Genomic DNA, 27921 nt, shown 5'->3' with positions numbered 1-27921 from the left:
CCCCCCCCCCCCCACACACACACACACACACACACACACACACACACTCCCCCCACCTGTCCGTGGGAGGGGACCCGACATCCTCGCGGCAGGTCGCTCGCGCTGATCCCTCTCAGCTGACGTCAGGAGAAATGGCGGAGCAGGATGGCAGCGACGCGTCTCCTCCCGAGTCCCAAGGTGAGTTCCGACGGGCTGAAAAGTTATTTTTTTCTTCCCCTAAAGCTCGTTTCTGTTGTTAACGAAAAAGGACGAGTTGATATTTAAAGCGTCACGCGCCGCTGGGATAAGGGGGGGGGACTTCAGGTGAGTTTGGTCGACGTTTGAACGCCGACGCGCTGGACTACCGGAGCCTCCGGGTCAGTCACGGGACCGGGATTAACTGTCAAACCGGTTTACTTAACGTGCTTTAAACGCACGACCTGTGCTCTAAAACGCTTCACTTAAACATTCACCTGTTTGCCGCTGAAGGGCAGAATGTTAGAGCCGGCGGACGGACACCTGTTGGTGACATTTTGCCGTGTGGTAATGCGGCTTCAGTGGACGTGACAGGTGAATTAAATGAGCAGGAGCTTCTTGGGGTGGCAGAACGAGTGTTTCCTTGCACCAACGCTGCTTCTTTGTTATCCGGCCTTTTAGAGGTTTTGATAAACAATTGTCACTCGCGTCCATAATGCGATTTACATTTTTTTGTTCTACAATCTATACCTGCGATGCAGTGCGTTGTTGTTATTGTCACGCAGAGCAGGATTTAATCAGAGTCACTGCATAGTTAGAAAGGTCATATAGAAACCCGAAAACTAAATGAAATGGTTGTGTTCCGCAGTGTGTGAGCGGCTGTCAATTTAAGAATAATATCCAGTTCAATTCATAATCGACATAATCAAATACAGAACAATACTGGGGAAAATCCTTTTAGTCGAATTCAATACTACTACGTGTATGTCTCCGTTCTGGTCATTTCTCATGCAATGACGCTCAACAGGTGTTTTCAATTAGCTGCAGAATACCTGTTCTACCTGAGCAGTGTTTCCTGGATTACTGATCATGCAGGCCAACAAAGCGGTGTTAGTTGTCAGTTGGTAAATAGTCTCCCATAAAGCTTCGCCATTACATGCTCTCTAATCTTTTGCTGGGGTTGGAGTCTGCAGAATTGTAGTTTTAGATTTGAGAAAGGGTTTTACTTTTGTGCTCAACTTTTTAAAGACTTTTAAGTAGTAGAAATCAGACCTCTGACTTCTAAAAAGTTAGTAGGCAAGTTTAACCCTGGAAATTATAAATGAAACAATCATATTTTTATACGAGTGTTTATATGAGCTATAGCCTATAACACGTGATTTTCTTCAGTGGCTTAAAAAACAGACTGGATTAAAGTCTGAGATGAAAGATTAAGACTGTGTGTAATTTCTGTCAAATAAGCTTGTATGCCCATGTTGAAGTGAGAAAAGCGACCTATAACGTGATGTGCATGCCGTCTTAACCACAGTGCAGATGTTGAGATGTGGGGGAAAAAAAGATGAATTAATACAAAAATTGTCACGCCGAGGGCAGAAATACAGACTTTACCGTTGGTACAAGACTGAGAGTCCATCATCCATTAGCAGCCCTTACACAGATGTTGGGAGGGTGTCGTTGAGTTTTGTTTATTTCACTACGAGTTGGGTCGACCACACCTATCGGGGATAATCCGCTTTGGCTTTACGGCGCGCTATAATGACCTTACGATATCACATTTTTAACATTTTTAAACCTCCAGCATTCTCTTTCTTGGCTTCAAACTGTTTGATCAGAGAACCATCAAAGAGACAACTGATCCTAACAAAAGACCAAACACAGTAACATCACGATAGCTGTGATCCCCTTTGTCTTGCAAACTCTCATTTTCTACAACACAAAGTATTGATTTCTTTAGAAGCATTATTTATATAATATTCCCATGATGCGGTCAACTTTTTGACCCTCCCTACTTTACACCAAAACAGTGAAGCTGGCTATGGTGTTGTGACCTATGGGATTAACGCTGTTTGTCCAATAGTTGCCCTAGAATATGCCTGCACAAAACCGCTTTGCATATCTTCTTTTCTCTAGGAGGCCAGACCAGTTTCAGTATCTTTCTTTATCAGCTGACGAATGTTTTTTTTCTTTCTGTTTTCTGCCGCATTTGCAGCTAGTGTTTCCTCATATATATATTTTTTGTGTCAAACCTCATGTCACCAAAGGACCCCAGTGTAGTAAACACAGAAAAAATATTTAGCTAGCTTTATCTGTCTATAAGAGAATGTGGTCACCACATCTGAATACTGAAATCAAGCCCAAAACAAAGACTTTACATTAACATGTTTCTGTTCTCAGCAACAAGGGAAGTCATGTATTTAACTTTTAACATTTATCTGGAAGTAAATTTACAGTTTAGAAGCCTCACATTTACAAGATGATAATAATCCCTTTTCTTGACAAGCATATCAGCTGAATACGCTGTTACTCTTTGAATTAAATGAATCTATAAACTTGTATTGTTGCAATGATAGATGTATCCCACAGTCAAAATATCTGATCAATTTCCGTGTCAGTGTTTCTTGTAGACACATTCAATAGGTGTGAGAAGGGTGTGTGCCTGAGCCTCTCTGGTTTACGTCTCAGGGTTGGATTACAGCATTACTTTATCCTGCAGGGACAAAGATCAGATTGCTCTCCCGTGAATGTGCAGTTGCACAGCAATGTGCACCCTGAGGAGATGAGGCAGTGAAGGGAATGTCTCTATACGATACAGTAGATGTGAATTGTATTTTGTCTTCTTTGCTAAATACTGCAGAGTCATTTTATTAAGGCCAACAACAAGAATAAGGGCATCTGTTATAGATACACAGCGTAACGAATTATACTCCAAAAAGTACGCTCACTGGAAGCGACCAAGGGAGAAAACACTAAATAAATGCCTGTAGCTAGGTGCATTAGATATCTCTACACATCCACTACTATGGCTCACAGGATCACGGAAATCAGCGAGCAATGTTGTTGTAGTCAGCTAAGGTGACTAAAACAGTAACATTGCATACTGCCAAAACATTCTTTCTCTCCTACTTTTGGCACACTGACTGTCCGGATCAGGGCTTTCGTGTATTACTGCCTCTGTAGTTTTTCGAGCCGTCGACTAATGAGAGCAGAGTTAATTACCTGCATTTTTCATTGTTTTGGCTGGCAGAAGGCCGGTACCTTCACACAGTATAAAGTCAATGGAGAGCAGTGACTGGTGGGCGGGACTTAATTGCACTCAGGCTTGTTTGGGCGTCAGTGGTTAAGGCTAATCATTTTGTTGCCTTGCTGCTTTGAACCCCAGTATTTTTGAGGAGGATTTCAAGCCATCTGGTTGCTTGAATCTCCTTTCCTTGGTGGATGTGGGCTTAGCCTGTGTAAGCACAGGACACAATGACGCTTGGACTGATGTTTGCACTGTTAGGGGACAAGCCTCCAATTATGTGGTCTGCAATATATTTATCAATGGCCCTTTTATCCACCCCTCCCTTCCACGGCACCTGCTATGCCATAGGTGTGTGGAAGCGTCCAAACGCTCAGCATATCTTCTCTTTACAGTCTTTAATTCTCATCCTTTCATTTCCATAATATTATCAGTGACGGTGTATGAAATAAAAGTAAAACAACATAGTATCTGTTACTGCTCAGATATCGCTATTAATCTGGACATTCTTACTTCTGTGTCTTTATGTTCTGGGAACAAGCCAGCTAAGATTTGCATATTTACTGTACCACACCAGGAATGTCGAATGGTTGATGGCGCTTTAAGGTTGAGAATGGGGCGGGGTCACATACCATGTGCTCTATGAGCACACCCCTTCCACAGAGGCAGCTCCAGCACCGCATTATTTGCTTTGGTGTGTGCGCATATGCGTGCATCTGTAGTTTTGCGTGTGTGTTAAACTGTGCCTGTGCTCTGCTCTCTCGCCTCCACTGCATCATTGGTCCATGTGCGGCGGTTGTCAGGGAAACTCTTAACCGGTACCGGCTCACCTTCCACTGCTGGATTTGCACTGAATATTTAGTGTGTGTGTGTGTGTGTGTGTGTGTGTGTGTGTGTGTGTGTGTGTATAAGAGCGAGGCAAGGAGGCGGCAGTAAGAGTAGTGACAGCAGCAGCATCTCTGGAGGAAGTGAGGGAGTCGAGCATTGCAATCCTTCCAGCTTTTGACCGAGCCAGTCTTGTGGATTAAGTCTTCTTCTCTAAGCCATCGTCAGACTGCACGCTCCGTCTCTCTGCCTGTCACTGCCGTCGTAGGCAGTGTTTTCCGGCTTTCCCTGATCATCCCACCAAACTTTGTCCTTTAAACCTTCTTTAACCATCTGCGTTTTTCTCTCGTCCGTCACATTTCTTAATTTCATTTCTTTAGTCTCTCTCGTTGTCTCAGGCTCAGAGCAGCAATGTACATCCAGAGGGACTAACTGTTAGCAGTAGCTGTTGGCTATCTATCTCTGTCTTCCCTGCCAAGAAGGCTTTTAGGGGTGACCCCGTCTCCCACAGTCTTTATTCAGCACCAGCCTGCGCCCCCCCCCACCCCCCCTCATCCCTCTCATCCACCGCAGGGTGGGATGGGCAGGGGCACAGCGAGTTAGCCAGGGGCTTGAGGGTTAGCAACAGGGCAAGCGATGCCAGATAGTAAAGGACGAGAAAAAGGAGGAGCTGGTGGGTGCTCGCGGGGCAAGTGGAAGCTGAGGCAGGGAGGCAGCCGCTCCGCCATCCCGGCACTTTTCACCATCACCGAGGAAGAGGAAGGACAGAGACGGAGAGATGCTTGCAGGAGGAAGACGAGAGGTACGGAGGGAAACTGGCCAACATAATGGATGTACAGGCTGTGAGAACTAAACTAATGGGAGGGCTTCAAATCTGGATCAGAGACACTAGGGCAAAAAGAGAGAGAGTGAGTGTGTGTGTGTGTGTGGTCTTCCTCACCCATCATTCTCAGCAATCTGGAGACAGGTGGCTGACCAGTCTGATGAGAAAGCAGCTGTGTGTGTGTGTGAGAGAGAGAGAAAACCAACTGACAAGGCAATATTGAGTCAACACAAGGGCAGCAGATGGGAGTGAAGGTGCAGTGCTTCATATGTGTACGTTGTAATGCACCAGTAAGCAGAGCGGTCAGCGTGCGTCCACAGCTGCAAACTTGTTACGGAACTTCTCCTCTTATTTGGGATTAGATCAGCGCTTAGAGCGGAGGATTTGCTTTGCTGTTAATTTTCTTACGTAGGTTTTCATTCAGTGTTGACGAGACCTGCTGTTGTGTCGTATTTACAGGAAATGTTGGTTCCAGGAAACCATTTTTGTCTGATTTGGGATTAAAGGTCTGAATAATTACAGTGAAAGAGGCTATGGGCAGTGTGTTTATGGATATTGTTGCATTACAGACTGATTCTGCACCACAATACAGCCCTTCAAACCAATAACGTGGAATACTTTAAAGAAACATCGTTAAGTCAGCAGTGCAGAAACACTGTTGTGATTATGCCCGTTCCTTTAATTTCTTTGTTAATTTTCAATAAGGATAAGTACTAGCACAACCGATCGAGGAAGGTTTTGTTCTTTCACTCCGGGAGGAAGGAGGTGGATCAAATGTCAATTTATGTGAATCAAATTGTGTGTTTTTATGATTCTCCTTATTTACTGCTGTTGCAGTTTAACCAGCTCAAAGCAATACTTGACTCCTTGGAAATAAAGTAGTTTTCTCCGCAACTGCTAAATGGGATGAAAAGAAAGAGACAACCCGCAAACACAGTAAGTTGATCGCATTTCCTTTTAGTGTAACACACGATTCTCCTGCTTCTACTACTCTCTTGGGGCGAGCATGTGCATCTTACTTATACCATAAATAATAGAGCAGAAGAGATGGAAGCGGGTTGGAAACGAGGAGAGGATTGTGCAGCGAGCGTGATCTCAAAGTGAAGTCAGGTGTCATGTTGTTTGATTCTTTACTGTCTTGTCAAATGACGGACTTGCTCCGATACGGCCGTCTTTTCAAATGTGACCAGTGTAAGAAATATGCTTGTACAAGGAGTCGGCATACATTGATACATGCCTTCACTCAACAAGACATGCAAGGCCAACCTTAGCCTACCTTTAAGTTATCAAGAATAGTGCAGCCTTTAATACTCCTTTTACATGAAAAGAAAAATACAAACGGTTTATGTGTTTCGGTCACATGTTTTGACTCGTGACTGCATCTTTCCTGTCATCTGACCTGAAACCTGTACCTGCCATGTGCAGCGAATGCATTGCAAACCTCCTCCGAAGGCACCTGGTGTCCAAAGGCCCGATGCCCTGTCCTGGGACGGAGAGCGGGGGTCTTGCCCCCTTTTGCCTCCCAGTTGGCTGGAGCTTAGTGGTTAGCTAAGCGTTAGCAGCGGTCTAATCCTCTCAAGTTGCAGGGGAGGCTCGAGGCACACGGCGTGCTCGCCTGCCACCCGCTGGCCCGCACGGCCCAACATTAATCGCTATCTGTGACCGTTTAATCCGACCGCCGATGAATGCAGATAGATTGGGGGTGGGGAGAGTCTCTGCACGCACACACACACACACACACACACACACACACACACACACACACACACACACAGTCACCAACTGAGGGTGGGGCAGATTAAACAGTCACACTCTCCCTATGTCTCACTCTCTCTCTTTTACACATGCACACACACACACATACATAAATACGCACACACATGGACAGAAGGATGGGGGTTGGACAGTCACAACCTGTCTAGCAGTCAGTCAGCTCTCAATAACCGTCACACCGACCAGAGCTGACCCCCCTCTCTCTCTCTCTCTCTCTCTCTCTCCCATTCTCTCTTCCTGCTTTCCCTTTTGTAATTTTTCAAAAATCATATTGGCCGTGGTCCCCGGCCATTGGGAATTTCTTCTTTTTGCTTCTTTCTTCGACCTGCTCGTGGCACCATGGACTTTGGATCGGAGCTTATCTTCCACTGTGTGGGATGTTTACAGGACGTTGTTCCTGGTCCTCTGATCTGACTCGTAGGAGTGTGGCGCTAGCTGGTCACATCCTGGCATCATGCACCAAACTCCAGGTAAAGACTTGCAATATGACCCAAGGACTTCTGCTCCACCGACAAATGGGCACAGGCGGAGAATGAACACGAGTACAGCGCTCCGTCAGCAACGGGACAGTTTTGTTATGACTCAGTCCTCCAGCAGAGACTTTGATGTTAAAGTACAGCCTGAAGTTAAGGGGGGTTTACTGCCTGGTGCATGCAAGCAGTTATTCTTTCTGCTAATGAGGTTTGTTTTAGTGACCTCAGCATCAGAGGAACAAGGCTGGGAGAGGCAGCAGGCGGAATCAAACTGCACCGTAAATAAGTGAAGCATATTGAGCTGCGCATCGCATGTAATGAGAGACTATGAACAAGTGTGTTTTGGTCATGAATACGCCATTTTGCCTTCCCTGCAATACAAATAGAATGTGAATGAAGAGGATTTAGAAGTGTTAAAGTCTGGTTAGTTAAGCCATTCATTTTGAATGTGTGGCTTGCATTCACAGCGCTAATATCTATCTATATCATTTTTTTCCAGTCAGCCATTTTATAATATGTATTGAAGTTAAAAATTTGTGCTGCCCTGCAACGTTGACCTTACCTGACCTCCTGAGGATGATCCCATTTCATAGTTTTGTATTTGTTTGGCTCTGTCTGGTTAACTATGCAAAGCCACATCCATTGCCATTTTATTCATGAAGGACCCGGCCTGTATTTTAGGTTGACTTGATTGGTGTGTGTTGTGTTTAATGCATATACTCTCCTCTGACATGGCGTCATCCGACATCCCTTAACCGCTCCATCACAGAAGGCCATGTTTGCCAGTGGACATTTGGCTGTCATTCAAATTGAGATGGTAAAATATTAGTCTCATTGTGGCAGACCTACTGTATTATGTTTCAATAAAGACCCGTCATTTCTTTTCCTCCTCGTCACACATGTGTACGCACGGTTTCTTTTATCTTGTATCAAATTACTTCTTCCTATTGTAGAGTTGCTAATTTAACACCAGAATCCTTTGCACCGCTGGTAGTGAGCATATTATAGATTATACTGATCAGACATGGATCATTTTAATGTGAGATGCATGTATTTTACTGTCCCAATAGAAGAAGTGTTATGTTTCGATTTGACAATTATTTTTCAGTGTCAATGGGACTCGTTTTAGACCCTTCATCATTGTTCCCTTGTGTGTTGCTGTGATTCAGAGCACTCCCACTTTTCTTGGACCTGCTTCTGTTCAATCTGTCTACTTAAGGAAAGTGTTTCTGCTTCTCACCACCGGCTTATTGTGTAGCGTCCCACTCACACAGTCACAAGAAGCTAACTTCCTCAAACAGAGGTCCTTCGTGTCTTTTTGATGCATGGGGTGGTTTGCTTCCAGTGTAGTATTTCGCTGCGGGACATTGTTCTCCGCTAATCCTTTGCTCAAGGAGAATGACCTCAGGGGGGAGGAATACATTCATTGACTAGACATTACTGTAACCGGGGGCGTGCACAGCCTTTCCTGTCACATTATGTAACCAGTTACAATAGTGCTGCACCAGATGCAGGGTAGACCTGTTAATACTCGTGCATACACCTCCACGGAAGTCCCAAAGACTGCGAAATGCAATACCTGTGCAGCTATGACCTCACGCCTCTGTCCAGCATGTCCTTTGTGAATGGTAGAATTATTGAATTATGAGTAGTTTCACTTTCAGAAAGTTAAATGCAGTAAAGCCTGTTCACCAGGGAATAAAAGATACAACATGTACTTTGCCCCACCTTTTCACAGGCATAATTAATTACCCCACTGAACTAACAGGTCATTGCAGCAAAGAGATCAAGAAACCACGTGGAGGAGAGTGTGTTCACCCAGAGTCTGTCTGTCTACGCCAATTCAAGCTCCAACTTTGTGGGGCGGATTGGTCTCTGTGGACTTGGAGCAGTTCTTAGTATCCCCATCTCTGCATACCGTGTTCAATTCTTTCACTTAATCAGCGGCCACCCTAACACTTCTGTCTTTGGATCCTCCACTATTTGAGCCAGCTTCTTTTTTTCACCGTGAATGTGTTTGTTGGAACATTTGGGACCTTCTCATCTGTTTGTATATAAAAGGCCCAGTTAAGCTCTGTGTCTGTGGCCAAGGGGGCTGACCTGGAAGTGCTGAGTCACCCTGAGCCTGACTGTGCAGGGAGCACAGTTTTGTTCATTTTGGATTTCCTTTTTTTCCCGTTTCAGACCATAGAAGAAAATAGCCTTTTGGTCTTATTTTTATTAATTTTCCCTGTCCCGTTTCACATCAAACCAATAAAATAAATCCTCTTTCCATTTTGATCTCAACTACTTACCTGTAAGGAGTCTTCTCACGCTGCTGCCACAGTGACAGAAATGTAAACGTCTGGTCAAATACTCTTAAGTTGCTTCTGTGGTAGTTGCTGCAGATTGTGTCATACATTTTACCATGATCGCACAACACACAGACTCACGAGGCAGGAAACATGCAAGACACAAGCTGTCACGGCAGGTAATTAAATTGTTCCCTCATTATCTATGAATTTCTGAGCACTTAATAATTTACTTAATAATGACTTAATAATGATAATTGAAGCATGTTGGCGGTGCACAAGGCCAAGTCAGCCGCCACCTTGGGCAATTTATAAAGCTTAACTGTATGAAGACTTGTTGACATTTGCTTTGTAAATTAGTAAAAGGCAATAAACAAGGGTATTGAATGCTTGCATACTGTCGGAAAAAAAGCCCACTTGGGGGCTGCTATTGACTTAATTGTTGGACGATTAAGGGGCGCTGAAAACCTTTGTTGCTACGGGCCTTGATGTGCGTGATGCTGGTCTGTGGTGCCGTCTTATCCTGTTCAAATGAATCCATACTTTTTATTTTTGTCCATGGTCATTACTTGTGTGGTTAAAAGCAGTTTGTTGTGGAAACACTAAAGTAACCTGTCTTTGATTTGATGATGGATGGAGAAGATGCTAAATGTAACACTCGTATCCCAGTTTTGGAGAAATGCAGATGTATAAAACCTTTCCTCTGCTGGATCTACAGTTATATCATCTTAGTCTCTTCCTGCGTCTTTTCTCTCTCGGTGTCTCTTGTCTTACAGAGTTTTGGGTTATTGACACTTCTGGTCTGGTATCTCTCACTCTCCAGCGTCTTACTCCCAGTATAAATCGGAGGATGGTCGATCGTCTTCAGGCACCCGGCCCGGCTCCTCGGGCTCCGGGAAGACCTACACTCCCACCTTGACCCCCACCCCGGGCCCCACCCCGCCTCGCACCAGTACCAGCCCCAGTAACAATGCAGCCACCAAAACGGGTAAGTCTTGCAGGCCTAAGAAGGAAACTTTTTAAATCCACTATGGCGAGACAACAAAGGGTTGCTTTTCTCTCCCCAGCACCCCCTCCCTCCCCCCCCCCTGCCCCGTTTGTTTGCCTTGTCAAATCTGCTGTTTAACGGTTGTTTGCGTTGCAGACTCGTTGCTCTTCAACAAGATCGACGAGAGACAGAGGTTAGCTCGTGAGCGCCGGGAGGAGCATGAGAAGCAGAACGGTGTGTATTCTTCCACTGTGTGTGTGTGTGTTGTGTGTAGACTGCACATTAGTGCGCCCCTCACTTTCTTTTCGGTGTTTCCCCCTCTACGATTCCTGACTGACCTCGGTCGGTGCTGTGGTGAAGGGCCCGTTTCTCTGGGTGTTGCATAAAGTCGAGGCTGGAGCCAGGCACCCCTGTTGCCATGGCACCGATGTTACATCACGCATCCAAAGCACAAGCTTCCCCAAACCTGTGCCATGTTACAGGGTTTAGCGAAGCCTGTGTTTTGAATGAGATTTTTTGTACGAGTGTGTGAGGGACGTATCACAACAGATGGGTCGGAGGGCCCAGTGTCTGTGTATGTTTCATACCACTAAAGTGTTTGTTTTCATGTTGTACAGTGGTCATGCCTCTGGCCCCAGCTGAGGGGCAGAGGGATTTGCTTTGTGTTGAGAGCTAAAGCCTTGTCACATGATCTCCAGCTGACCCTGTCACACTGGTGTGTGTGTGTGTGTGTGTTTGTGTGTGTGTGTGTGTCCGCCCAAATAGGAACGCGCTAATGCGCGATGCATCAAAAAACTGTGAACCAAACGTGTTTGTTTGTGCGTGCCTCAGCTGTCAAGGAGGCCCAGTGGCAGGCGCGAGAGGAGCGAGCCCGGCTGCACTATGAGAAGCAGGTGGAGGAGAGGCGGAGGAGGCTGGAGGAGCAAAGGGTGAAGGAGGACAAGAGGCGGGCTGCCGTGGAGGAGAAGCGACGGCAGAAACTGGAGGAAGACCAGGTGTGACGCTCGTGGTTCTTTTTCAGCAGCAGGCTGATGCCTTTCAGTTTCTAGTGAACCATTTACTCGCTGCTTGGCCCTTGTCTCCTTAGTTATTTGGAGTTTGAACTTCACTCCTATCCCCTAACCGTAACTTATATCAACTTGTTACTCATACGCTACTGCATAGACTGTGGGAAAACACGTAGTTTGCAATGTTACCCTTAGTTTTTTTTTTTTTATAGAATGTTGTCAAGTTTTGATTTCCTAAGTTAAAACAGATTTAGAATAAAATATAATCTATTTAATATAAGGCGTGGCGGGAGATGACGTAAGAAGAACACGTGAGATGAGATAAGCCGAGGCCTTCTGTCTCTGCAAACAAGATCTAACACAGAAAATACTGTCTCACTGCTGCTTTGAAAAGGGCGGAGTTCGGATCTCTTCAGATTCGGATTGTTATCATCCAGGTATTTGTACAACCTGTGTTGCCCAAAACACGCTACATAATTGTAGCTCCACGATAACACGCCACAAGTGTCCATTCGCAGCAGAATTGTTCAGGCCCGCAGCAGTAGTTTCATCTCAGTGTGCTTTTTCTATTCAAAAGTTGATGTTTTTTTTTTAAATCAAAGACTCGTCATGAGGCGGTGATCCGTCGCACGCTGGAGAGGAGCCAGAGAAGCAGACAGAAGCCCGTCCGCTGGTCCTGGGGAGGAGCGCTGCAGACAAACACTCCCATCACGCCGGCCGGTACCTTCACACTACACACAACCCGCAGAAACGCACAACACGAAGGGTATCTGTGTTTTCCCGGTTCATTGAAAACTTAATCTGTAATCTCATCCCCACGATGCCTCTGCGTGTCAGTATTGTTCCGCCGTGTGTATATTTGAACTCTGCAGATCCGCTGCCCTCTTTTGTTACTGCTGACTCACACCCCGCTCTGCCCCTCCCTCTCACTCTCTCCCTCTCACTCTTATTCTCAAACTCCAACCTCTGTCTCACTTCCTCTCTCTCCCTCTCCCTCTTACTCTCGCTCTCATATCTCCCTCCTCTGCTCTTTGTCTCTCTGCCATTGTCCTTTCCCCTCCTGGTCCAGGTTTTGTCGAGTCGGCTTTCCTCTGTCCACTCGACCTTGCTGGACTGGAGCACATGCAGGGTGCTTTCGGTCCCTACCGCAGATACGGAATGACCTCCCAATGTGAATATTAATGCACCGTGTCGGTTAGCCGGCCGGTGTTGGACCGCTGGCTCTAGCACTGTAACCGTACAGCACTGGCGTTAGTGTAACAGTAGGCCATTGGGAATAGCATTGAATAGCTTGTTGTTTGATTTGCACGTAGATCTCTCGTTTTAAAACCAACCTTTATAGCTCCATATATTAGATAACATAAGACCCTGATAGCATGAATTCATTTTCTAACGTTTATTTATTTGTAGTTTTTTCATATCTAACCTGGTTAACTAGAATAGACTAGAGTGACCCCCCCTCAAAGAGAGATTGGTAGCTACAGCTTTCTCTTTCTTCCCACCTTTTCAATGTCTAATGAATTTGCTTTCATCATGTTTTTCTTTGTTTCTAGATGCCGACAGGCGGTCAGTTTCCACAATGAATTTATCCAAACACACAGACCCTGTTATTACCAAGCGCCTGTCCTACTCCTCTGCTACGCTCCTACACTCACCGGACCGAGGTAATGCAAACGGTCATGAACACACACACACTGCCAGTCGTGTTGTTTTGACTGGTGCACTTTTTTGATCTGAGAATTGGATTAAAAGAGTAGCACCACTCCCATATTTGTACTCTTTAACAGTTATCTTTTAGGTGTGACGTTCTTTATACACAAGCTTCAGGCTTTAATGAAATGCATAATGCAATCAGTCAGTTTTCAAAGGCGCTGGTAGATTTTATTTTGTTTTCCTTGTACAGCACATTCAGTTTTTCCTTGTTTTTGGTCTTCATGCCGGGTTAATCTATTACGCTGCTCGCTGTGTGTTCATATTTAACGGACAGATATGGGAACATATTGAGCTAATGTAGTTATTTATTTATTTTTCAAGTACTTATTCAAAGCTCGGACCCTGTATTCTTTGATGTATTTCGCTGACAGGTTTACAGATGAGAACCACCTCCTCCCCAATCATTAGTAAATCTCAGTCCAAACCCCGTCTCCACCAGGGAAAGACCACCCAACACAAAAACACAGGTGTTTTCTAAGAACCTTTTGCAGCTTGGTGCCTCCCTACTTTATGTTACAAACCACGTGTATGTTGCAAAGCAAAATGATAATGAGCTGGAAACTGTTGAGGAATTCCAAACATCATGAATGCCCTGCAAAATAAAACCTGGATAGTCCTACAGAATATGATGTGCAATATTTCCAATACTATTATCAAATGGTACGTACTATACTGTACATGTGCATGCGTTCTGGGATCACAACACCCCCCCTCTCTCTCTTTAGCGTGACCCCTTTCTCTAATCCTCTGTCAGATAATCTTTTTGTTTTTGTGGGTTTTTCCCCTGAAAAACAACCAAAAATTAGAAATTACTTTTTATTTATCTATTAGCAACATAAAATGTTATGGTGTGCCAATTTCACGCTACAATCAAATCACGTGACATGAACTGCGCGTTTTGATTACAATGACGTGTGGATTAGTGTTTAAATTAGTAATGTAATGGATTAGAAACCTGGATTCCTTCACACTGTTTCCAGCCCAGCTGTGTCGTTGCTCCTCACCTTCACACCGGCACTTTGTGCTCTGCTCCGTCACCAAGATGGGCTGTGCTGCATGTTTTGCCCAATGAACTGTTCTTTGTCTCTTCTAAGTAGCAAATCAGATTAGTGCGGCGGTCTATTAATCGTTTAATTGTCCACTTTGGCTTAATAGGCTATACATTATGCACAATATGCCAAGACTCCTACCCAAGTAGCAGTGACTGCATGGCACAAAAATAAACTTACATTTTCAGCCCTCTTGCTATTTGTCAGAAGAATAATTTCCTGAAGCTTGAAAAACATTTCCCCAAATGCAGATGTAACATGTCCCCACTGTTTAAATGAATGCTCCTCCTCCCTGTGTTTGCTCTTGGTTTGCGCTTCACTCCAGGCTGTTTGCCTCCTTATTTCAACAAATAAACTGGTGCATGCGGGTGTAGGAGTAACGCATTAGCTTGTGCATGCTTACGACTTCACTTAAGCCCTCGCCTACACTGCTGTGTAGTGCGAAGGAACGAATGAGCAGCAAATGCAGTGGTTAGGCATAGTTTATAATATGCTTTGACTGATTGCTAAGGCTAATCAGTGGGCAGTTAATACTTTAAGTCGTTATCAAGCCTCATATCTTACGAGTGTGTATGTGGGTGGGCGCTCTCAGGCCTGCGCCGTCTTCCGCTGACGCCATGGGAGAGCAACGTGGTGAACCGCCTGCAGCAGCCGACGCACTCCTACTTGGCTCGGAGCCGCAGTGCCATGAGTCTGTCTGGAGAGCAACCAGGTAATACACACACACACACACACACATCCGGCGTGAGGGACCCCCTCCCAGATCACATGGTCCGTGGTGAGGGAAACTCATTTGTTAGTGTTGGAAATATTTACTGTTGTTTTGGCCTCTTGACCAGAACCGTTGTGTATGTTAATCAGATTTAAGCGTTATACTGCCTGAAATGCCCTACGCCAGCCTGTGTACGGCTCTCAAAGCTCACACACACACACACACACAAGTTGGCTGTTCTAGAAGTATTCTTCCCTGGATATCAAACAACCCTCGGCTTTAGGCAGTTGTGTGCGGGTCATCGTATTGACCCTTCTAACTTCCCTCTACTCTGCACACTTTTATACAATAGACCTTACCTGCACTGCGTGAAGGTGAATTTTTCTGCATTCATACTTAGAGATGCTTCCAACGTTGGTACTTTGTAGTAACGGATTTTCCAATCCACTCTAGTGTGATACCACAGAGTCGATAGAACGTTTTCCTTAAAGCGCTGTGGTTTTACAAGGTGTCACATTCTTTCTTTTTGTCACTCTCTAACCTGGTCTTACTAAATGCTTCTTTTAAAAGCTTAACAGCATAGTTATGCTTCCAGTCAGCAGCACCAATGCCTTCTTTCTCTTCTTCTCTGTTTCAACATCTTCTTTTCATTCCTCCCCTGGTCCTCCCGCCTCGTCTCTATGCAACATCCTTCCTATCGCCTTGCTCCTCTTCATCAAACTTTTGCCCATCAAAACCTCGCCCCGCACCTTCCCCGTAACCCTCCGATCTCCCGCCCTGGTGCATCACCGTAGCCATGCCTGTTTGTCCTCGCTCAGTGTCCTGCCACCCCATGGGCTCCATGTCCTTCAAAGCCCTGCAGGCCCAGCCGCTTCCTCACTGCCGCAGCCATGAGAGGAGCCTCGGCAAGGGGACGGTCTCGTCGTCCACCTCCAACGCTCGCAGGAGGATCACCGGCACCACACAGGTGGGTTCCACTGGGGGGGGGGGATGTTAATTGTGACCAAACGTAGGTAAAGGTAGATTGTTCCTATGCAACGTTTTCATGTGAGTCTATTTGCTATAATGTTAATGAATCCTGATGTTGGCTCTGACGATCGCACAGATCATTAGGACACACTGTGTTTGTGCTCCTCACACACAGACACGCATAATGCGGCACACCCTGTCCATCTGTCTCCTGCTGTGTCGCAGCTTATACCATTACAGTCTTAGGACATCTTATGTACTATTTATTCCACACAAGGACCTGTGAACACAAGCCTAACCTTATACATGTACACAAAATATTCATAATCCAGACACAATCCAGCATATTAGTGATGCCACTCATCTGTTATACTGTCTCTCACCTGGTGGAGAAAATAATACCATCTGTGAATACGAATTTATTGTATCTCATTTTTTTCCTTTCATCTCCTGCAACAATAGCAGAAGGACCCTGACCACGTCAGGAAGTCATGGAGCAACCTGTCACTACCCTTGGCTCCTATTTTCACTTTGCCCCCCAGAAAGCGCTCCTCTTCTCCTGGCAAGAAGGGCAGAAAAGGGACAGCGCCCTCTCCTGGCAGGTAGGAGAATACAACATTGATGCCTGATAAAATGAGTTAAAGTAGAAGAATCGGGATAAATTGGCCGGTGAGGGTAGAATAAGGTTTAAGTGCAAGTGATCAAGAGCTTTTGTTCCTGCACACAGGCCTCCACAAAAGTCCCCTGGGCGCCCCCCAACTCCCAAGCTGCTTAAGTCTCCAGGGGCAGATGACCCTGGAAATCTTCGTCCTTTCAGGGTCACACCAGAGAGCCCCCAACCCACCAAAGCCCCTAAAGAGGAGGAAGAAGGGCAGGTTCTTGGTCCTCTTCAGCCTCGACCTCAGCCAGTGGGTCAGAACCGGACCAGTAGTGAGCAGTCCGCTCCAGCAGCCAGCGGTCAGTTGCCACACTTTTCAAATCCACGTCATCGTGCAGCCTGGATTTTTTTTTTTAACCAGTTACTGGTTCGAATTCCTATTTACGATGCCTTTCAGAGAGCGCAAGCAGTCCACCAGCCCACAAGCCCTCAGCAGGCACCACGGATCCAGGGGAGGCGAGCCGGATCCTGGCCGAGAATCGGCGCCTGGCTCGCGAGCAGAGAGAGAGGGAGGAAGAGGAGCGGAAGCAACAGGAGGAGCAGCGGAGGTGAGCTGGCCGCGCCGCTTGTGAACTCGGGAGGTGCCCCCGCGTCCTGGAATGTTGATTCCTCGTGTGTTTGCACAGGTCGGCGCAGGAGGAGATGGCCCGCTGCAAGGCCGAGGAGCGGGCGAAGAGAGAGGAGGAGGCTCAGCATCAGGCGGAGGAGACTAGAAGGAAGGAGGAGGAGGAGAGAGAGGTGGAAAAAAAGTTGGAAGAGGAGAGGCTTCAGAGAGAGAGAGAGGAGGCAGAGAGACTCCTGAAGCAGGTGAGAGAGAGTCTCAAAGCGGACTCAAGCCTGCACTTCGCAGACCCACCGGAGACGTCTGTGGATGCAACAATAAAATCCAACTGTGTGGCTGTTTGTGTTTGCCAGAAAGAGGAGGAAGAGTCTCGACAGAGAGAAGAGGCGGAGCGAGTGAGGCTGGAGAGAGAGAAACACTTCCAGAAGGAGGAGGCTGAACGCTCGGAGCGTAAAAAGGTTCACACGCGAACGATTGTAACAACTGTGACGTAATCTTCCTCATGGGCAGGGCGCGTAAAAGCTTCTTTCTCTTTCCAGCGTCTGGAGGAGATCATGAAGAGAACGAGACGTTCAGACACGGCAGAGAAGGTGAAGGCCAACAGAAATGTGCTGTCTAACTAACCAGGGAGAAGGTTCATTGTTTGTGTTCTTTCCCATCCGTAGAAAGCTGTTCCCAACAGGAATGGAGACAGCGCAGGTAATGCCTTTGCAGGGATACTTACGATACGATACGTCCACTTGAGCCGTTCCCATGATGCCCTGTTTGACTTTGGTCTTTCTCTCCCCATCAGTGACTCCCGCCGCTCAAAGTCCGTCTGCAGGGACGCCGTCGCCGACCCTCGACAGCAACGGCAGCGGAGACCAACCTGAGTCCAACGCCGCGGCGCTGAGCCGCCCCGACCAGAGGTCGCAGCAAACACAATAATCAATAGAAACGTTTTTTCCTTCTATGCATTGTCCCCCTGCTGGCTGTAATTATGTTGACACTTTCCTTCTATCCCGTTTTTTCCAGGGAGAACGGGGAGTTTGAAGAGGTGATTGTACTGCCTTCCGATTCCAGGTGGTCTCCTCCTGAGGGAGAGGAGGAGGAGGAGCAGCAGGAGGAGAGAGTTCCTGTTTTAGCCTTCAGGGAGAACGGTCTCCTAAAGCCTCTGGGTGGAATAGAGGATATCTCATTGCAGCAGGGACCAGGTCAATAAATTCACTAAACCACTTCTTCTCCAGCATCTTTTCTTTGGATTGTCGCTCACTGCAGTTTGCTTTTAGTGAGATTTTTAGCCTTTTGAATCTGATTAACTAGCATTAGCACATATAGCATGTTAGCGGACAACATGTCATGTTTTTCACAGCTGGCGGTCAGCTCAAGGACAAGCTAAGCCGCATGTGTTATTTATGAAAAAGGTGTTTTTCTTTCTTTACGTCCTAGCCGTTTTCCTTGTTTGTTCAGATGTTGCCTGATGCGCCGGTTGGATCGAGGTGATTCCACAGAGACGTGGAGTGAGACGGCTACAGAGAGGTTTCCCCGGGGCTGTTGAGCACTGAATCAAAGGAAGGACTCGCAGCCGCACAGTCGGAGCCTTCCAGAGGTTCACTTCCTCTCACCAACCGAAGAGCACCGCCATCTCCCAAAATAACTCACTTGCTCACAACAAGCCCTGGTTCTGAAGTGAAGGTCTTGACATCGTGTGTGTGCGTGTGTGTGCGTGTGTGCGTGCGTGTGTGTGTGTGACTAATAATGATGTAAAATGAGATCAGCCATGATACTTGAAGAGATTTATTTGTTGCTCCCTTTGACTGGAACCTCATCACTAAACATTTTCAATGCTTCTATTGAAATGTCACTGAAGGAATAATGTGTACATGTGTACATGTTGTGTAATGTAATATATTTTTGCTGTGTCTCCAGTGTTTAAGACTAGAGGTTATTATTGGGGTGAGGCAGAGGCACTGGAGTAATGTGGTTTAAGTTAAATGAAAATACTGAGAATTAGGGTGTAAATTACTGATTGTTTTTGTTTAGTTTAATTTAATTGCTGTACAGATGAAATGTGATTCTTTGTTTTGTCCTTGGTAATGTCTTTGTTTAGATTGAGGGGAAAAATAGGAATCTGCTTAGACGTCCTGCCCTTTCCTTTCCTTTCATTTGTTTACCCTTTACATTTACCCCATCAGTGCTGCTGACCACGTCCAGGTACACTGCGTCTAACGCGGCTGGCGTGGAGGTGGACTTGTTTTCTCCCAGTGAATACAAAATAATTTGCTGGTGACGTTTAATCTGATTTGTTTGCTTGTTTTTGATAAAGGATTCAAGAAGTGCTGCTAATTTTGACGCTCCTTTGCCTTACCGCATCACAGCGAGAATGAGGTTTCTTGTCTTCCTTAGTAAAATGAAGCTATGCTTTCCCAGCACACTGCAGCTTGATACGTTTATGAAAAACTCATTTCTCCCGTAAAGGCTGTGCTCTCAAACAGCAACTTTTCATTAATGAAAGACAAGGGTAATAGTGTAAAACACTGGAACCAAACTGCTATTCACTTTGTTTTGCTGCTCTCAAGTTTCCTATTTGTTCAAATCTTGCATTACCACCAAAAGAAATGGGAGTGAAACTTCTTGGTTATGTGGTGCTTGTTTCTTCCAGAAGTACCGACTATTCAACTTGACTTAAGATGTATTGCTTGTAAATATTATACATATCCTATAAATTGTTTGAAAGCAGATATATTTTACTAAGACTGACCACGAAGGCTCGAAAAACTAACAAGCCCTTTACTTCACGAGAGGCTGTGGGACGAGATCTTTGAGCTGTACTGTTTGGCAAGTGAATAAAACTTTTTGAATTGATTACCCACTAACCAATTTGGTGTTGCAATCATTTTTTCCTCTTTGGTCTAAAAGACAGAATATCAGAAATACGGTACAGAGAACATTGAAAATGTATTTATTTTGTCATGAACTACAAACAGCAGTGGGTGTTTTTTATAGAGAAAATGGACAGTTCAACTGCAATTCTAAGAAAATATATACATGTAAGGAAAATCAAATGGACAGAAAAAAAAACATGCAGGTCCAGAGACAAGATTGTTCAAGTGTGTCTCCATTCAAATAAAGGAAGCCACTTCTGCAAGTGTTTAACTTGCAGTAATTACAAGGATTTATTTTGAGTTTTTAAGTTGGCTGTGCGCACAAAGCCAGGATGTTGGGGGGTGTGGTAACATCCAGTTAAGTCCTCTTCTGTAGAGTACAGAACAGTTGAAGTCTTTGAGCGCTCCAGTTTCACCAGTAGAACGTTTTGGTGAGGAAACTGGCGGCGGAGCCGAGCCAGCTTCCGCTGGAGTCCGCCTTCGCTGTGGTGCGGGAAATCGCTCGGTCGACCTCCCTCTCTGGGCTCTCCTCTTCTTCCGGGAGGTAGTCCGGAAGAGCCAAGTTCTGCTGCACCTCCACTTCAGATGGGTTCAGAGGGATGAAAACCTGAGGGAAACAAATGAAGAGTTTGATGAGAAAACTATCCCCAAACAGTCTGCTGTCAAACTGCGTACTCGATGACCAGCGCTCACCTCTACTCCTGCCTCATTCTTTACCACCTGCTGAGCGGACAATACCTTAGTGGCAGCAATAGCGGATGCCAGACTCTGGAAATTTAAAAAAAACATCACAGAGGGAGGTGGGAGGTATTTATGTTGAATATAACTACAGGGCTACACACTGGTATTTTACCAGGCCAGTTGCTTCCTATGCAGAGGCTAATCTGTCTGTTTTACCTCAGTGGGCAGGTCGGAACGGATGCGGACCGTGCATCTCTTGGAAGCCATCTGGAAGGTAAAGCTGATCACTCCTTTGACCTTTAGAAGAGCCTCCTCACACAAACCTCGCTGGTCCTTGACACGAGAGGGGGAACAGTTAGTTAGCAGTAACTTACTGAGTATAATAATAATGCATGGTGGGTGTGTGTGTGGCTTGCTGCATACTCACAGTGCTGTCCAGGCCATGGATGTGAAGCGTGACGGACTTGGCCTTCTTTTGGGCGGAGTTGATGAAGAACTGGGTCTTCTTCCTAATCTGCCGCTCAGGTATGCGTGGCACGGGTGCGCTCAGAATGTCAAACAACTCTTTGGCCAAGGAAGTGATGTCAACAGACAAGCCGTCCCTATATGCAGACAATTTATATTTTATATAACCTTATAGCGTGGTTTGGGGTCTAATTCTAGGGCGACTTAACTCCTTTTTAAATGATAAAAGCTCACATCATTGCGCATTTCAATATACTGCTAAAGTTATACAGTCCAAGCAAGTGTTATTATAAATAAAAGGTAGTGACACACACATCTGGACTGTCAGAAATGATCACCTCACCTCCCAATTAGATTCTCCAAGCTCACCATCATACCCAGTTCATTTGCCATGGTGGAGATGTTGGGAGTCAACTCAGCCAAGTAGCGCAGGGTCTGAGGACAGAATGTGACAAACATGCAATTCTTTAACACACTAACGTTCTTTAACGTGCATTCAGCAGGACAACACAAACATCCCAGCGAGATTGGCGGCCGCTAAGGCGTCAGCTAATGGGGATCCAGTAAATAAACAAATAAACAACGAACGAACACAACATGCCCGGCCGGCCTCCATCGCCCACCTGAAGAGTTGCAAGTAGCACGTCCGGGTTCTGGTGGTCCAGAAAGAGAACCAGCCCGGGGAGACAGCCCTGATCCTGGACGATCACCTCTCGGTTCTGAGGCTCAGAGGCCAGGTCCCGCAGCTGACTCACTACCGACAGTGCATCCATCATCTTCGTTTACTCCACCGGATCTGAAACTGACAACCGTAACGTCGTTTGTTTAAAAACAAAACTAAAAAAAGTCACTGCTGTGATGAACGTTCTGTCAAAATTGCGATGTCCTGTCAAGTCGCAGCGCGAGCGTTAAAGTCGCGGTTAGCTAAACATGCTAACTTTAGCTAACTATCCTCTAACCGTGAGGAAGCTAGCCAGCTAAAAGAAAAACACATTTTATTTTGTTTCGTTGCACTGTTTGAACACATAATTATGGTTGATACCGCAATTATCACTATAAACACCCGTAAAGTTCGATGGATGTGGTGAAATCAAGTTTATATGATGAATTCTTACCGGGGAGAAGAGGCAGCTCGTGTACAAAAATACAAATTTGGTGCTTGGTTTTGGTGACAAGGGATTGGTCGACCGGCCGTTGTCTCCGCTGAACCATCGCCCACTCCTATTGGCTCCTCACACTAGTTCCGCATCCACAGCCAATCAGAGGGCTCGACGCTGCTGCGGCTTTATTTGACTTCACACGGACTTACTTCCCGTACGCGTGAGCTGAGTGCGAAGCTGCGAGTTATTGGGGTTTATCTGCAGTTACGGTTCACATTAATAGTTAATATGAAAATATCGGAACCAACGTAGCGACCAATGCACGTTTTGACAAGAAAAGTCCACAGTAAGTACGCACGTATTTCATTTCATCGCGCATGTTTGCGTGTTGCTGCGGCGGTTCACTCGCGATGAGCACTGCAGCTCTGCGGGAGGAAACCCTGCGTGGCCCTGAGCGCGTAACCGCTTACACTTTAAAGGTTAAAGCTAAAACAGATCCGCTGTGGACCGTCCGGTGTGCCGGTGCAATGCGATTTAACAGCCAAAGTCAGCATCCAACATGAGACAACCGCCTCCCTCAAAGCGGCACGTTAGTTTGTAACCAGGTGACAAATTAACTCCAACGATGCACTGCAGAGGCTCGTGGGATTAAAGTTTGATAAGGAACGTCCAAAAAGGTTTCAATTGGATTTTCTCTGCCATTCAGCTTTTTTTAGAGACTATCTTTATTTATTTATCTTATTTTTTGGGTGGGGACTCATTTATAATTTAAGTTGAATGCCTATGGAGATTGATTTGACCTAATTCAGTATAGAGAAGGCTACTTCAATGGGTTTGAATAAGACCCAGTAATATAATAAACACTTCAATTGTAGTTTAAATAAAGAAATGTCCCAAAGCAGTTGGCAGGTGTGCATGGCGTTTCCCTCACATAAACCATTCAGTGATATACAACACAACAGAACGGTTTTTAAAATTAATTCTTTGAGTACTGCTCTGAGAACTAATGTGATCTGCTTTCTTTCTTAGTAAATCTTCTAGAGATATCTTACCTCGTATTTTCATGTTGTATTTGTCTTGTTCATGTATGAATGGATGTGCATAACCACCCTGAGCCTTGTGGCTTGATTAGTTGTCTTCAGGGATTGTGACTTTGTTGTGTTGTTTGTTTTCAGGTGTAAAGCATGTGACTTGGCGCCTTTCACTCTGCGTTGGCCTCTTACCAAGTTAGTCAGTAGAAAGAGGATCTTTACCGTCATCAGCTGGTGCAACAAAACACGACAAACAGTCACTCCAATGTCTTTAGTGGAGGACTTTCTGGACGTGCTGCACATGGTCTTGGAGTACTTTGGAGTGCCCCCTGACATGGTGAGTTCAAAGACGCCCTGTTCTCAAGGCTCTCGCTCTTTATTTTTACCGGTGCCAACTATCACCGCCAGTGTCCCCTTTTTCCCTCAAAGTTAACTCACTCAAGTGAAGTTGTGAGAAAAGATTTTTTTTTTTTTTTTAAACCAAGATTGTGTTTGTGCGGGTGTTGTCTTGCTCGTAGCTGGTTCCAGTGTGGGACAGTCAGCTGTGCGGCCAGTATCGCAGTGTTGTGCGCATGATCGGGACCAACCTCCCACTGACGCCTACGCCGCGCATCCACTTTCAGGTACTGTCCCACTTTCTAACATGCCGAGAGAGTATCTAAGACCATACATTTGTTTTCATGACTGGTGGTATGTGCTTATGACGAGGCTAACCAGGACAATCGACACACATCAAAGACGTCCACCTATTTGCTAGTTGTGCACCTTCCTTCCCTTTTCTTCTTTCCTTCTTTACACTCCTGAACATGTTCAGTTTTAACAAACCACGTCTGTGCTTGGTCCTTAGATCCCTCTGCTGGGCTACAGGCCCAATGGTTACGTGGACACCGCTGCGGAGACACCGGCCATCCCCTCGTTTGCTGACGTCCTTTGGGTGTTTGAGGATGAAGGCGAGAGCTTCGCCAAGACCAGGTGATGACTGGAAATGGTCACCATGCAAACACGGTCAGGTCAATGTTTGCCACTGCAAGTTTACAGAACACAGAGCCATACCAACCACTGAGGCTGTTTGAGACAAAATATGTTGTTCTTGAATCAGCAAAATGGCAGATTTCACCAAATGTAATGTGTCTGAGACTGCATGATTAAGTCTTTGTCCACAGTGGCTTATCTTAACTTAATAAATAGTTCATACAGCTGCAGTGTAGATACATGTATGTTGAAGCAGGAGAACACAGATCTCTGTAGTGGAAAGAAAGCACTGAATTGGACATCATCTTTCTGCAGTTTACGGAGACATAATCGTAGTGCACACAAAATATCATTTGATGGTTAACTAAATTAGACAAAAAGTCACTTACTCCACACGTAAGAATGCTTTACCTGCATGCGTTTGTGTACTTAGTAGCTTTATGAAACACACTCATTTTCTTTGTTTTAGATGGGTAAATGTTAACGTATTGTCTCCATAGGAACCATTTGCCTCCAGCGAGGCGAGATGCTGTGAACGGGGATGTGGCGAGGTACCCCGGACGGGCCCAGGGTGAAGCCCAAAGGGTAGGCGGATCAGCTGGTTCGGACGCTCTGAAGAAGATCACGGCGCTGGAGAGCGAGCTGCTCAAACTGCGCGCTCAGATCGCCATGATCGTTACTGCCGCTCCCGCCGCAGGTGCGCGCCTGTTTTATGTCGTCTTGCGTTCTTTTCACAAAAGCACGTCAAGCCGAGCGAATCCAACCGCCGCTCTGTGCTCTGTCATGGTCTCGGTAGGTCAGCTGGAGTCCCACAGTAACCCGGGCACGCCCACGACGTCTTCCAACCTTCCGGCGGCTCGCACCTCCACGCCTCGCTGTGCTGCTCCCCCACCGCCTCCTCCCCCACCGCCTCCTCCTCCTCCCTGCTCTGACTCCTCCGCTGAGACTCCGTCCATATTGGAGCTGATCCGCCTGCGCAGGAGGAACGAGAACAACCTGGTCAAGGCCCCGCCCCGGGACGCCAAGGCGACAGGGTTCCCGTCCATGCTGGACGTTCTCAAGGACTTGAACCAAGTGAAGCTGCGTTCAGTGGAGAGGTGGGCATTACGGACGGAAGGACATGGGGGTGTCACAATGGGCTTTTTTTCCATTTCGGTGTTGTCCTTATTAGTGCCAAATGCTCTCGTTTTCACCTTTCAGTGTTAAAACACTGTAGAATAATGCGCATGTATTGGCAGGAGTCGAATATAATTGTTAAATATTGTGCGTCGTCCTGCTGGCGAGAGCCTTGTGAGGGGGGAGAAGTGAGCGGGGGGACGTCCCCTGAACTCCGACACGCTTTGACACTTTTCCCCTCTCTCGTCCCCCGCAGATCCCCGGGGGGCACGCCGGTCGGGCGGAGACGCAGCAAGGGGGGTCCAGCGCTGCTGAGCGACCCGGCGGCGCTCATCGCCGAGGCGCTAAAGAGGAAGTTTGCTCAGCATCGGCACAACAACTCCTCGGATAAAGAAAACTCCCTCGAAGTCTCGCCGTTCGGGAGTCCGGAAACACCCAAGGTTTGCCCCCCCCCCCCGCGGGGAGACGCATGACTTGTAACCTCACAGCTGTGTTGGCTGGCGGGGCTAATCCGGTTCCTCTGTTTCAGGCTCCTCCCCATCTCAGACGCAGTAAGGGCCGCCTCCATCTCTGACCACAAAGTGTCGAAGGTCAGACAGCCGCAGCTCCCTTGGACGTGCCTCAAAGACAAGCCACTACTGCAGCAGCTGACCTCCGCTCCTTTTTTATTTGTGTTGGTCTTTTCCCTTGTTCTTGAAAGAGTGTGTGTCTCACAATGAGCAAAGTTTTGTATCTGTTACGTCTCTGATTGTTGGGAGGCTCAGGCGGATGTTTGTGTTACAGCGGTTGCTGGAAAAAGCAATTTGGTTCGGTTGTTTTTGTTCAATGGAGTCTTAAGATGTTAATATCTTTTTAAATATAATAATGTATTAAAAGCAGGTTTGCACTGGAGCTTTTAGTCATCCTGCTTAAAGTAACTTTGGGGCTGTATAATTCTTACCTCAACCAAGTGAAATGAACGATGGCTGCTGAGATTCACGCAGCTCTACTCTATGCAACGGCTTTTTTCAGATTGTTTTATTGTACATTAAAGTGTTGAAGTGCACTGATCAATTTTTATTGCCATTCTCTTGTTTTGTTTTTTCTCCCTTCCATTTAAGCACATTTTAAAAAATCCAGTTTGAGTTTGATTTGACCTTTGCTGTGAAGTGGATTTTTGAATGACAACATTTTGGACAGACGTGGATGCAAACTGCAACTAAACAGTTGAAGGCTGAAGACTAATCGCTGCTTATCCGTCACGTGAGCAGCGTCCATTCACCAAAGGTATGTAATTGGCTTTTGACTTGGAGAAGTACCGTTATCACAATATTTTACTTGAAACATACTTTTATTATTGGTAATTCTAGCAGTTATTGACCATTCACTTATCGTATCACATGTCTTACCTCAGCTGCTGCTGCTCTGTACTGCGGAGCACGAATAGTTTACAACGTAAAGAAATCAATGTAAATTATTGTCTCAACTTGTATATCTTAAAAAGAAGTCAAATCCTGTCTTACAAACCATATTTTCTCTTTGTCCACTCCGAGCTGAGCTGCTGCTGAACGCTGAAGGAAAAGGTGAGCGCCAAATAATAACTTTGATTCTACATTCCACAGGGTACATCATGTTTTTATTTTTCACAATTAAATAGTTATTTAAATACAAAAGAATTTGATAAAAATCTTCGACACAATAAAATTATTGCAGTTCATTGTTTGTTTTTAACTAACTTGCACTGCAAAGTCACAGACTAGTAACAATAGAAATTATATAAATAATAAAAGAAATGTAGTATGTGCCCATTTTGGTTGGCCATTCAGAGAAGATATTCAGTCCCTTCATATTTGTTTATCTTCATAAGTGGCGTTCCAGAGCTGTTACCATGAATCCTTAAATATTAATACATTAGAAAGAGCCTGTAAGGCAAAAAGGCAGGAGGTAAGGTTTGGAGGTGTCTGCGTCCTCCTTTTAGTCTTCTTTCTGTGGAAATACAAAAGAAATTCACTGATTTCATATTCTTTCAGTTTTTCGGATGTCCATGGAACTAATAATGCAATACAAGGTCATGGTGTTTATATTAATTAATAAAAAGTCACTGCGCTGAATGGAATAGAATAAATGAATGTACTCATTCAAGGATAGCAAAACAATGGGTTTGTTTGTTTTTTACACACAAACACCATCTGCGAGCTTCTTGTAGCGTGACGCCCTTCTTCAAAACGACAACATTCCTGGGAAAAGGTCTGTCAAGAAAATTTACATTGAGAATATATCCGTCATCCTTTGTATCAATTTGAGTGTGGGGGTCTCTCTCCGGGGGAGGTTCATCATCCTCGTGATGGAAGGGTCTCACGGATCTACATTCAACAGGTGCACACAGAGGTTAGTAGATTAGTCTGCATTCGGACCTGCTGAATCAACCTTTTTAAAGCCAGCGAGCCGTGGCAGTGTAGTTGGTTCACATAAACCAGTTGTAAAAGGTGTTATTAGAAACATAAGAGACATATTCCAGATGTTGTGGTCGGTGATGGAACAAAACGTTGTTTGCAGAATTGTGTCTTTATATATTCTCTTAATGCATCCATGTATATAGCATTTAGCTTAACTAACCTGTAAGGGCTTTGTCCATCACCTCCATCCCTGCAATCTATAATAGTATCCTGGTCATGCA

The 27921-nt window shown here is 45.7% G+C and overlaps 3 protein-coding genes across 11 annotated transcripts; 2 read left to right on the top strand and 1 right to left on the bottom strand.

Moving 5' to 3' along the window:
- The first annotated feature begins 39 nt into the window (after nt 1–39).
- map7b (microtubule-associated protein 7b) lies at nt 40–19835 on the top strand. Of its 9 annotated transcripts, none has more exons than XM_037449371.2 (20): nt 40–177; nt 10202–10366; nt 10523–10600; nt 11198–11361; nt 11976–12093; nt 12443–12544; nt 12927–13037; nt 13458–13553; nt 14728–14847; nt 15642–15814; nt 16279–16418; nt 16544–16773; nt 16872–17022; nt 17101–17281; nt 17390–17494; nt 17576–17626; nt 17702–17735; nt 17830–17944; nt 18051–18229; nt 18486–19835. In XM_037449371.2, the coding sequence occupies exons 1-20, from the start codon at nt 132–134 to the stop codon at nt 18494–18496; spliced, it is 2370 nt and encodes a 789-aa protein (XP_037305268.2). In that variant the 5' UTR covers nt 40–131; the 3' UTR covers nt 18497–19835. The 9 variants fall into 9 exon arrangements, with proteins under 9 accessions (XP_037305268.2, XP_037305263.2, XP_037305264.2 ...); XM_037449366.2 differs by lacking the exon at nt 40–177 and adding an exon at nt 4568–4820 and having other exon boundaries at nt 16282–16418; XM_037449367.2 differs by lacking the exon at nt 40–177 and adding an exon at nt 4569–4820 and having other exon boundaries at nt 15666–15814.
- A 126-nt stretch (nt 19836–19961) lies between these two features.
- Nucleotides 19962–22294, bottom strand: armc1l (armadillo repeat containing 1, like). Its single transcript, XM_037449374.2, has 7 exons — nt 22162–22294; nt 21670–21848; nt 21390–21481; nt 21009–21183; nt 20798–20914; nt 20594–20668; nt 19962–20507 (listed from the first exon to the last, which is right to left on the bottom strand). The coding sequence occupies exons 2-7, from the start codon at nt 21820–21822 to the stop codon at nt 20313–20315; spliced, it is 807 nt and encodes a 268-aa protein (XP_037305271.1). The 5' UTR covers nt 21823–21848; nt 22162–22294; the 3' UTR covers nt 19962–20312.
- Nucleotides 22295–22359: 65 nt separating this feature from the next.
- On the top strand, nt 22360–26343 carry mtfr2 (mitochondrial fission regulator 2). Its single transcript, XM_037449373.2, has 8 exons — nt 22360–22492; nt 23322–23514; nt 23696–23800; nt 24025–24149; nt 24650–24846; nt 24946–25246; nt 25522–25705; nt 25795–26343. Exons 2-8 carry the CDS (start codon nt 23443–23445, stop codon nt 25837–25839), a joined length of 1029 nt encoding a protein of 342 aa, XP_037305270.2. The 5' UTR covers nt 22360–22492; nt 23322–23442; the 3' UTR covers nt 25840–26343.
- Nucleotides 26344–27921: the final 1578 nt, after the last annotated feature.

The sequence above is a fragment of the Pungitius pungitius genome, chromosome 20 (assembly GCF_949316345.1).
Source record: "Pungitius pungitius chromosome 20, fPunPun2.1, whole genome shotgun sequence".
Lineage (NCBI taxonomy): Eukaryota > Metazoa > Chordata > Actinopteri > Perciformes > Gasterosteidae > Pungitius > Pungitius pungitius.
This window is presented reverse-complemented; position numbering and strand designations above follow the sequence as displayed.